Raw genomic sequence first — 12,232 nt, forward strand, 5'->3', positions numbered from 1 at the left:
CTATTAGCTGTCCTCATACGGAGGAGAGGCTGTTCAGTGAGGAGGAAGAGGCTCGAGCTTGCAGGTTAAAGGAATTTCAAGGTACTGACATAAATTTCCACTGGATATTTGCAGGAAATTGCTTATTCGCTGATTTTATATTGATATCCTCCAACATGGATTTTCACCTGTTTATTCAGTATTTTTGTGCTCAGGATAAATAATTCTGCTGTACACTCGTGATAGGGTTGCCACCCGTCCCTTAAAATGAGGAACGATCCGAAATTGGGAATTAAATGTTGCGTTCCGTATTGAACAAATACGGAATATAAATGAATATATACATTTCTATGCATTTTAGGAGTTTTGGGGATGTCCCTTTTTTTCTCTGTCTGTACAGTTTTGGGCGCGAGGGGGGCGTCCCGTTTTTCTTATTTCTGAACGGTGGCAACCCTATTCCATGGACAAATGGTTTGAGACACCTCACCATACAGTAGGATGAGAAAATGTTTCAAAACATTTGACCGTGGGTGTAGTCTCTTATTTAATAAAAAAAAAAAAAGAAAAAAGTTGTTTTGGCGCCATCTTGGGGCCAAGGTTGTATATTAAAGTAAGAGGCGCTACAGTATACTGTAAATCAGGGCTCTCGAATAAGGCTGCAACAACTAATCGATAAAATCGATTAATAAATTAATTGCCAACTAACTTGATAATCAATTTTTGCCGGTAGGATTAATACCGTTTGGGTCCTTGTTTGTGTTTAATGTGAGGCTGTGCTTGCACGCGCCAGTGATTCGATCAAGACAGAGAAAGTTCACTTCTGGTGCTGCTGCTGTTCGGTTGCTGAATGAATAATGTTACGAAGTGTTGAGTTAGATGGTCTTTTGTATTGTTAGATCCAGTGTGCCTCCATCTGAGGTGAGTAAATGAAGCCAATTGTATTGTTTGTATTATTTGTTGATGCGACGTTACTACTTAGCATGGAGTGCTAAGCTAGTTAGTGATTATGCTAGTTAGTGTCGTTTGTATTGTCTTTTGGTGAAGCATAATAGCACTTGAGTTATTTTTGGTTAGTAAAGTTGTCTCATTTCTTTTTATAAAGATACCACACACATTAACAAATTCATATACAGACCTGGCTGCAGAAAGAAATTAGGGGGGTGGGGGGGGACATTACATTTTTTTTGGGGGGGGGGCACACATCTTCAACGTAAATTTAGCCTGAACAGTGGCGTTATTACCCGAACATCACTACATCAGTGCACTGAAATATTTTCTGTCACTGAAGTCACAAGTGGTAGTTATCGTAAAATCTATAAGACAAACGAACAAACAACAAACAAACAATGGGGCAGTTCTGTGTGCATTTATTCAGCTAAAGTGCTTCAGCATAAACATAACATATGCACTGATAAACATGAGCACTGATGTCAAGATGAGCAGTGAAATCAACAGTCATGCTTAAAGAGGTAACTAAAGCAGCTAAAGAGCACAAAAAAACACAGATGTCCATTCCAATTTGAATTAGTAACGGAGGAGCCGCTCAACCGCCATTTCTGTAATCAAAGCAATCCCTATCCAATCGCAGTACCCAATGGCCGGTTACTCGACTCGCCCCCCCTTATCTGTGATTGCATACCTGTCAACCCGAGGCCGTTGACAATCTTACAAATAGTGACGTATGCCCTTACAAATTGGTGACTAATCTCACGTTGTATATAACGTGCAATATGAAACAAAAATAAAACTCAATTTTCAAATTAATATGAATTTATTGGTAATATTATAACATATAACCTGGAGCAATCAAAGAACAATCAATATCTACAGCTACATCATGATTACTAAAATTAAAAGTGACTTTTGTTGTAATTGTATGTAGCACTTTTGGCAATTCCTGTCATGTCTTGATGGCCGGACTTCATGGCACTTCAGCTCGCAATTCAGTTTGACTTGAAGGTAGTTCTTAGTGTGTCCAATTATAAATTAAAAAGGTCAATTGATAAAATTAACTCACCGATGCAATCTTTGAGTCAGGGAACATTTCTTTTGCTAATTCTGAGAAGTGATCAGCAATAGTTGCAGCAAATTGTATTCGGCAACAAATTGGCAGAATAAAATCTCCGCTTTCGTCACTTTTCATTCTGCAGACTTCATCTTTATGACCAGTGTTGTTAATCTTACTTTTAAAAAGTTATTGATTAGTTACAAATTACTTCTCCCAAAAAGTAATTGAGTTAGTAACTCAGTTACCTGAATGTAAGAGTAATAGTTACTTGGTAAAGTAACTGGTGTTACCTTTCATGTTTTTTTTTTTTTTTTTTTTCATTTTTTCAAAAAAACAAAAGACATAGTAACCTTTGCTATGTTTGGAAGTCATTTATTTATTATTTCATTTCGACATGAAAGTTTTAAAACTGTTTCATCATTTAAAGATAGACGCAAGTCAAGATTTTGCCGATTTAGGAGTATTTTAGATAAAAAGTTATTTAGGTTCGCTAGGAAGGTTCACTACAACAGAGCCTTTCTGAGAAGTGTACTGCTCTAAAATGGCGGCTGTTTACTAACGCCACCGAGCGTCATTTCGTGTGTAGTTCTACATGCATGAGATATCTAGGCGTAGATTGTAGGCTGTCGGCTACAGTCAGGAAATATTGGAGCCATCTAGCGTAGCATCGCGTTTGCAACAGCAGCACAACAAACACTCTGCTCTCAATGTCTCTGACTATTCTCGCGTCATTCAACCAACGTAGTAATGAACATTGTCTCATTGCCGAAACGGCGACAATATCCGAACGGAGAAAAAAAAAATGTTAATGCACGAAAAACGTACAGATTTTGAACGTACGGCATACACGTTTAAAATTCAGTGCTCACTTGTACAAATTACGCCGAAACCGTACAACTGGAAAGGTATGTCTGTTTGGCTAGAAATTGCCTTCATTCGCTGCTCAGATTGGTTGAATTGAATGACGACAGATCAAGATAGGATGAATAGAGGGTTCGTCCTCTCCGTGTGTGTGTGTGTGTGTGTGTGTGTGTGTGTGTGTGTGTGTGTGTGTGTGTGTGTGTGTGTTTTTGTGGAAGATTAAAAAAAAAAAAATACACAGTACAGTCTAATCGAGCTAGGGCGGGCACAGCAGTCTGTCAGGGCGGGCCCGGCCCCCTAATGCCCGCCAATGCCGCTGGGTCTGATCATATAACAGTTTAGAGTCTTTCAATACAAACTTGAACTCTAAATTGTCATACGAGAGTGTGCTTTGAAATTGGATTTGGATTGTATTTAAGAATAACTATTTGATAAAGAATACGGTTTCATTACAGTCTGCCCCCTCCTTATTTAATTCTGTTCTTTAGTTTGTTTAGGGAAAACAAATGAATCATTGACACAATTTATATTGGCGCTTTGCCCACAAAAAATTGTCAATCAGCAGCACTTTTTTGAATGAACATGACTTTTGTCTGATTTGTGTATTGAGAAATTATTTTCATGTTTTATACTCAGAACTTTTATTTTAAAACTATATCAAATTTTATATACTTAAATCTAGGGTTGGGCATCGTTTGAAATTGAACGATTCCTGTTCCGATTCCACGTTTCGATTCCGGATCCGAACAATTCAAGATTCCGATTCTTTTAAGAGGCAGGGTCAAAAAAAAAAAAAAAAGGCAGGGTAAAAAAAAATTGCATAGTTTATATTAATGTCTTAACTTCTCGACGATTTTTTAAATTTTATGAACTTCTCACACGGATATTTTAACTTGCTTATGAATATCAGTCTTTGAACTTTAATGTGATGAAGTTTCTTTCCACAGGAGTGCACTTTCACAAAGATGTTTATTTTTCAAAAGCTCACACATATTCTTTTGCCATACATGTACCTTAGCTGAGAGCTATGACGAAGCGTTAGTATAAATTCTTCTATTGATTATAATTTGATGATCTTTTAATACTGTTGATTTTAACGGAAGCGGCAATGCGCTACGTAAAGTACGTAGCTGCTTATATAGGCCATATAGACTGAGAAGTCTACTGCTTTAAGATGGCGGCTGTTTACTAACACTGGTGAGTCTGTCATTTCACATCTAATTCTCCATATATGTGCTAATGCCGCCAAGTCTCATTTCGCATCTAGGTTTATATACATGCGATATCTACCCTAGCCCGACATAGAAATACGACTTATTCTCGTACTATTCCACCCATCTGTCCATCCACCACCTGTTGCTTAATCCGGGGTTGGGTCACAGGGGCAGCAAAAGACAGACGTAAGTTATTGTTTTACTTACCTGGTTCTGACAGGTTAGAGGACCGGCACTGCAGGTTAAATACGCGGCACTCAGCTATGCACTTGGCACTCGGCACTTGTATTCCATTAAGTCGGAGGTGTTTAATCATATTGGTCGTACAGCCACCTTTGCATGATATAGTTGTTTTGCAAATGTTGCACTGAGCTGAAGGGTCAGGTTTTTTGTATAGTTGAGCCAAACTCTTGAGCGCCGCTGCACCGTGTCCATGGTTGTGATCAAGTTGCAATGTTCACAAACACATGCTTGTGGTTTTCGGCAGCAATTTTTTTCCACTCGGCGGTCAGGGCATCGAAACATAGAATCAAAATTTAAAAATTCAAACGGTTCCGGGAGCATCAGAGTGTTAGAACCGGGTCCCATCGATGCTCGATGCCCAACCCTACTTAAAACAGTACAGTTGTATACTAGAGTACAGTTAGGTCAGGAAGCTATTATAAAATTTTGTATTTGAAGGAAATAGTCATCCAATTTCTCTTCATTGTTACTTACAACATGCCTAAAACAACTTCAAGTTAAATTGTGACGGTAATTGAAAAAAAGTGACATTAATCGATTAATCATTTAGTTAATCATCCGATTAATCGATTATAAAAATAATCGTTAGTTGCGGCCCTATTCTCGAATAAAAAAAGATAACATTTAAAGGCTACAGTCAAGGAGGAATTTTTTTTATGGGAAAGCCGGTCCACTGTATTTGCATCAACAGGTCTGGATAATGTAATGTAAATTTCCCAAGTCATGAAGAGGTGCCTAAAGTCTGGATCAGAATCTGAATTATTTTATTCTATGTCTGTAAGGATTTATTTATTTTTGTAAAGAAGGGTATGAAATTTGCAACAGAAAGGATGAGCAAAAAACATAAGTTGTCACACAGCAAGGACATGTGAGAGAGTCATAGGTTATAGTAACGGAAAAGTTTCACTCTTTCTCACTGCAGACCGTCTAAGCCAGAAGGATGCTGTGATTGTCCAGGCGCTCTCTGAGAAGTTGCAACTTTTTGCTGACATGGCAGAGTCTGTGGCAGGTCTGGAGGACTCAGCTTCCCGCTCCAAACTTCTGTTGCGAGGTGATGCCTCAGATCTCCAGCAGGGGGAGGCCTTGCTCAAAGGAGCCATCACTGAGGGTAGGCTGGTATTGCTGAAAGCAACATGGCATTGAGTCAATGATATGCACTCGAGTTTACTCGATTCTCTGATGATGTTGTTGTGGCAGCATGTGAACCATAATTTGCTCTCTTTGTCAATTCAGTGGAAAACCTCCAGAATTTGCTCCAGTCTGGAGTAAGGGATAAAGTCCTGTCATCACAGCAAGATGAAGAGAGCAGCTCTGGAATCTTGCCTAAGAGAGCAGAAACCTTTGGGGGCTATGACAGCAGCCCCACCATCCTCACTAAGAGTGAGTCCAGTACACTTCATGTCCTGAGGAAACCTCTTACCTAATGGGTTGCACTTTTTTTGCGCTTTGCGCAATGAATAACCTGTGAATTATTAAGCAATGGCATTTCTTCCCAAAGAAACACACAGTTTTATCTTTTGAAAGTATTTATGGCAGATTAAAAACAACAACAAAATATTAGTTTTCCAAGTATGACACATATTCTTTTGTTGTCTTTGTGCACATTTTGTGGTTTTGAATTTATCTGCGTCTGGGTGTTTGGTCTCGCTATATTTTTTAATGTCATTGTTTGTGTCTGTGGCTGTGTGTTCCTCTGCCAGATGGCAATATGAAGAAGAACTTTTCTGGCGAGTCCAGAAACAGAGACCGAAGCCAGCGAGCCAGCTCTGACCCTCAGCTCAAAGAACTCTGCGGCAGCCAAACTCTGGAGCAGACGGTACGTCTGACGCACAAAAAGTCCTGTGCTCTCCAAGCTAAAATCACACTGGCTGATCTTGGAATGATTTATTTCCTCAATGAACAAACAAATTTCGGCATTCAAATCAATCTTACATATTGATGGTTACTGTCACAGGCGTACTGTACGCACACGCGCACTCTGTGACTCTCTTGTAATTACATTTTTACCCAGTCAAAAAGGTTCTCGACCCTTGGAATAAATGGTTCAGGTCACATAAACATTCAGTGTTCATGTAAATAAAATCATTGCTGATGACCCGTTGTATAAAACTGAGCACAGTCATCATTGTGTGCCAAATAGTAATTTATCGGTCTTTTCCACTGGTTACAGAAGAACTTAAGCTACAGTTCTTGATGCGTACAACAAAGGCAAAAACTAAACTGTTCCTATCTGGCTGGTGCTGCACAGGTTGATCAGAGCTTCTGCACGCCATCGAGATGGAACCGAATCTGGTCCAACCCATTCCCTGAGGCAGAGGTTTGCGGTTCTTCCTTAATCGGTTTCTTGTTTAGATACAGTATTGGGTGTTTATGAAATGGCCTGTGATAGATCATTTTATTTGGATTATACATGTCATATTTATGACCTTCTTTTTTTCCCGTTCCAGTTCTTTGATAAAGTGCTAATGCTTTCTCAAAGGCTCTACAGTCTGCAGGTAACAGGATGCATTGATTGTTTATTTTAATGTTTTATTTGTACAGTATATTTTGCTAATTCAAATATCTACTAATCACATTTGCGCATATAATGAACCAAAAAAGGTAGACTGAAATTAATGTCATTGTAAATCTACAAAACACAATCGCCATAATATTCTTATTCTTAAAAAATAGTTCTTTAATAGTGTCATCTGCTACAAAGCCCTTTGTTCTGGAGATCTTTGGAGGGCAGGCAAATATAATGTTTAAAACACTACAGGTTCCAAAAAGTTGACAAATGTGTGTAGCTTTTCTGTTTTTAACATTTCATGGGGATAAAGTCATAATTTCCTTCTGTCTCCATTGTCAGGCCATCATATCGCAGCAGGATAGCCACATTGAGTTGCAGCGCGTCTCGCTGACAGAGCGCGCTTCTTTGCCTGGGCGCCACCGAGGGAATGTTCTCCTGGAGCAGGAGAAGCAGCGTACGCTGGCCCTGCAGAGAGAAGAGCTCGCCAGCTTCCACAAACTACAGTCTCAGCATCGCCAGGAACAGCAGCGCTGGGAGAAGGAGCGAGGGAAGCACCGCCAACAAGTGGAGGCCACAGAGGCCAGGCTGCGGCAAAGGGAGGAGGAGTGCAGGCGGCTGGAGGTAAAGTGGTCAGACCTACCTGACAGTTGTAATGGTTGTGTGACTTGGACCTTATCCATGAAAAAATTGGTTACAGGAGCGGCTGGCAGAGGAGAGGGTGGAGCTAGAGAGGCAAAGGGAGACTTACCAACAGGACCTGGAGAGGCTCAGAGAGTCCACTCGAGCTGTAGAAAAAGAGAAGGAACGCCTGGAACATCAGAAGAAGATCAAGAGGAAAACCATTGAGGTGCAAACTATATGGCTTGCATTTAACTCATTGGCTACCATTGATGATACTAGACGTCTATCCATCTTGACTGGGAGAAGCTGGCAGTGAATGATTAGTCAGCAGTCAACAACTCTTGCGATTGATATCTCACAGCCCTCCCAGTTAACTGGAATGGACATTTAGCGCCGTCAATGGCACTGAAAGATGAACATTTACAGCCAGTACTTTCAGTTTAAAGGAATTGGACTTCTGTCGTTGTCAATGGCAGTCGATGAAATACTATGAAATAAAAAAGAAAATCAACAATATCAGGGTATCTGCTGGGCCTTAAAATTGTCTGATATCCAATAATTTGAATTCAAGGCCTTAAAATGTCTAAAAGTCTCCTAAAATATCACAAAAGGTCTAAAATACGAATTTGAAAGGTGTTAAAAATCTATTGACGTTACTTTTATTGAGAAAAATGCATGAACTTCAGTCTCGCTTTTAAATGTTTCGATTTTTGAGGACACTATAACGTAACTACAAAGCGGAACTATCTGTGCTGCCTGGTCATTTCCCTTCAAGTCTTTTGTACGTTTTTGCTGGTATCGATGTGAAATGGGTCTTAAACTGTATTCCTTATTGTATTAAATGGGTCTTAAATTTGGCTTTTTTAAAAAAATGTAATTTCTCACATAATAATTATATTTGAGGCCACACTTGAATACCAAATGTTAATATTGAGGCATACATCACCCAAAATGTGATATCCACATATATGGCTACCAGGTCTTAATGGAGTTAATTTTATTTAAAAAATAGTCAATTGCCCTAAAAGGGTTAATGGTTAGCAGAGGCTAAATATGGATATCGAATCTTAGGAAGGTTGTTATCATAGAATCTCCTATAATAGTAGCAGTTTAAAAAGAAAAAGAAAAAAGAAAACTAAAACAATTATCACTTTTTCTAACTGTAACCCTCTTTTAAATGTGGAACAAATGTTTTAAAACGTTAGTTTTCTTTTAGTTCTACCAAAACTGGACCCTTACATACGCCGCGTGACGGAACTAGATAATCGCGCACAAATTACCGGCGATAATTCATCCCTATACACCTAAAGATCGACACATGCCTTCATTGCTTCAATGGAAAACCTGCAACTGCTAGTGGTCATATCAGCTGTTGTTTATTGTAAATGAGGGTTCAATATTTTGAAGTTAGGCATATACAGTACTGTATTGTTGTTTAATGAATTTCAAACTACTTCAACCCAAGACAGTAATCTACCTACTTAGCACAACTCCTTCCATTCTTCTTCTTCGCATCTATTTCCATCATCTATGTGTTTCCCCACTTAGATCCTGCTTTCCCTCTTAGCAGAACAATGTGAGACTTTGTAAGTTTCATGGAAAGCTTTGACTCAGTTGGCTGTGTTTCATTCCTGGTGCTAACAGCTCTGGCATGGAGCTGGGTAAAGTGATTACATTTGGATGTTTCTTTACTTTGGATAGCACTCTTCTTATCCCATTACTGATAAAAGGTTGCACCTGGACAACCTCTTTGCAAAAAGCGTAGCATCTGATCTAATCGGGAGGAGGCGCGGATAGCCGTCTTGGATGGACCTGAGATGAGTCAGCACTCTTGTAATTACAAGCTTTGACTCTCGACTGAAACAGCCATGCACACAAAAGTGCCATTTGTTTGTTTGTGAGATTATACTGCAAGACAAGACCTGAAGCCAGAAGGATACATGGCCATGTCAGCACTTGGCGCCCACTGACATCATCCGTATACTATTTGTTTTGATTCCGTCTGTTTGTGTGTTTTGTACACACGCAGATCAGGGGTTGTACTGTATCATGTTGGCTCTGCCTTGGGACTTTCTTGGCCGCCTGAATGGGAAATTTGGAAACGTTCTCCCCCGTCCCGACACGCCCTCACTTCATCAAAAACACATTAAACAGCCTTTTCATCGGCTGCGACCCCGGGACATGTTCCAGGATTTAGACCAGTAAGATATCAGCAGCCGTTTAATGCCTACCACCTAAACATTAGGAGTCATCAGCAAACCGTAGCGCTATAATTAGGCCTCATAAAAAAAAAAAAAAAAAAAAAAAAAAACAGACACGCCTCTGCGCGTGTTTGTGTATTTCTGAAGTTGAACATATGTAGGGGCAAGGGAGGATGAAGCGAGTCACAGCATGTGAAAACTTCAGAGGAACTTCTTTCATGTGTTATCTCATCTGATCAGTGGAGGCCCGTTTGATTAGGAAGGCCTTGGATACAGACTTTTCCATTGGCTCATATCCGGCATGAGTAGATTGCACAATAGTCACTGTTACTACACTGCATGAGCCTGAAAACCTTTCATGGCAGCCGTTAAGTACAATATAAATACTTTACAACCTGAGGGTATGTTTGCACAAAGTATTTGCCTGTCTTTTTGAAGACTTATATTATTGTATAATAATATCATTGGACAACTTGTTCATAACCTGCTCACAACTGCAAAACCACTGAAAACATTATTATAAGCATCCCAGGGCGGTGCGTAGGCCAGTAAACTTTAAACACTTAATCCTCCCGTTAAGGGCTTGTTTTCCAAATCCAGTACATCATTGCCAATTAAAGGAACTCTAAATGATATTTTTTACTTGCAAGTTTATTATGGTCTACCCTGAATCATTGCTTCATATTGTGCCAAATGGAATTACTCTCAGTTATTATTTCAACCTTGGTCATTTTTTGTCTCCAGGCTGTTGTATTGTGTTACCTGAGTGAGTCTCCTGTAATGGAAAAAAATGAGTAATGTTACCACCTCCACCTACATACTTGTGACTACTTTCTTCGACAATCAGCCAAAAGCAGACCAAAGGAAAAAATGGTGGAAAGCAGTGAACTGTGACTATGAATTCACTGACCACCTAATGCATTTCTCCATTAACAGTCTATTTATTCACAAAATTTATCTACAGCTCACAAGAGGGCCTATCAGATATCAAAAAAAATCTTTCAGTAAATCGATATACCTGCTGATGGAGCACTGGCTCCGTTTTTTGCTGAACAGAGATAGAGACAGAGATGGTTTAATTTTTACAGTTATATGAAAGAACCTCAAAATACTGATAGGCATTTTTAACTCTCAAGGTATTTACTGGTATAAACATTAGCTCTTTCTCTCAGAGACTCTGCAAATTTGGCGTATCGGAGTTGTAACAGAAGATTTGGCATTTAAACGTCTGTGCCTTTGATCAAAGTACAAAGGAGTTAGCCTCAACTCTGTACTTTTTCACACAGCAACACAAATCCTGCAGTCTGATTAGATGTGTGAAGGCAGGAACGACAGTTACCAGCCTGTTTTGAAAAGTGTTTCTTAGATTGAAACAGCTGCATTAAACCAATGGCTGAGTATTTGATGTTAAACAGTAGTCGCAGCATCTCAAGATAACACATCGCCGAGCCGTCTTTAATGTATTTGTATGTGGACACAGTTTAATTCCAATCTCAAATGTACTCACCCACCATTCACATGGCCCACATTCTCAGGTGATCACGTTACCTCTGCTCACCTACTGCAGGTTAGCCACAGTCACCCTCTTCAAGAGAGTCCATTGTGTAGTGTTAGCAAAGACGCTCGTGGGGCTTTGTATGATTTGGGAGTATCCGAGCGGTTTTCAGGATGAGAGGGATCCGGCTGTATAATTAGCTAGCGCAAGCCTGTCATTAGCAGAACCCTCTGGAAGACCGCCAGTGCTAATTGTTTGTGTGCTGTCAGTCAGGGCTGTTTATGTTCTCCTGCTTCCGCGCAGTTTCCTGCCCTGGAAACCTGCCTCCTCTGCCACTCCATGCCAGTCACCTTGTAGAAGGAACAATGGAAGGTCTATGTGCTAAGATGAGCCAGTGTTCATGGAGGAAGACTGATGGAGGCAAAAAAGGAGGGAGCAGGGTTGAACAAGGGACTTTTGCCGACTTTTCCCCACTGAAGGGCCTCTCTGTGCCTCAGGGCTTCCCATCATGCTCAGCTGTTTGAGCTGGGGTCCAAACACAGTCACAGTCTATTGGGTTTGCTCTCCACGCCTTGTAAAAGACTCACCAAGTGTTCTCTATCTCCACAGGATGTATTCCCCGTCATTGCTCATAAGGTGGCATTTGCGCGCCATACAAAATTGAAGGTTTACATTTGCGCTGGTGTCAGCCTGACATTTTGGTGGGCTCCCGTTTGGTCGATGAAATGGCCCGTTTAAAACAGTCTGACATTTATTTGGCCTTTATCTTTTTATACCAGTCACCTTCATGGGCTTTGTGTTTCTTTATTGTGAAACCACAGACAATCTGTGGCTAATGTGTTTAACAGTACAAGGGAGCTTCCCTGGTTTATTTGATTGTTAGTAATTGCATCTTCTTCTTTTCCATCTTTCCATCCCATCTAATCTCTTACCCCTTTCTCTCATTTTTTTCTGGATCTTCTTCAAACAATCCTGACTGGAATCAGGAAAAAAGAAGGAAATTGAAAAGTAAAAGACATAAACCACAACAAAGGGACGGAATGTTCCATATGGAGACAGTTGGATGATATTTTTCAGCACAATAAAAGTTTGGCTGTAGTT

At 40.0% G+C, this 12,232-nt stretch overlaps 1 protein-coding gene across 4 annotated transcripts in view; it reads left to right on the plus strand.

Moving 5' to 3' along the window:
• arhgef18b (rho/rac guanine nucleotide exchange factor (GEF) 18b) overlaps window positions 1–12,232 on the plus strand; it is an 87,932-nt gene that overhangs the window by 59,766 nt on the left and 15,934 nt on the right. For all 4 annotated transcript variants that reach the window (XM_057841075.1, XM_057841076.1, XM_057841078.1 and 1 more), the window contains 8 exons: window positions 8–81; window positions 5,228–5,413; window positions 5,539–5,685; window positions 6,006–6,121; window positions 6,554–6,622; window positions 6,753–6,800; window positions 7,154–7,435; window positions 7,512–7,661. In XM_057841075.1, the coding sequence (XP_057697058.1) occupies window positions 8–81; window positions 5,228–5,413; window positions 5,539–5,685; window positions 6,006–6,121; window positions 6,554–6,622; window positions 6,753–6,800; window positions 7,154–7,435; window positions 7,512–7,661 (1,072 nt within the window). The remainder of the gene's footprint in view (window positions 1–7; window positions 82–5,227; window positions 5,414–5,538; window positions 5,686–6,005; window positions 6,122–6,553; window positions 6,623–6,752; window positions 6,801–7,153; window positions 7,436–7,511; window positions 7,662–12,232) is intronic.

The sequence above is a fragment of the Corythoichthys intestinalis genome, chromosome 7 (genome assembly GCF_030265065.1).
Source record: "Corythoichthys intestinalis isolate RoL2023-P3 chromosome 7, ASM3026506v1, whole genome shotgun sequence".
Lineage (NCBI taxonomy): Eukaryota > Metazoa > Chordata > Actinopteri > Syngnathiformes > Syngnathidae > Corythoichthys > Corythoichthys intestinalis.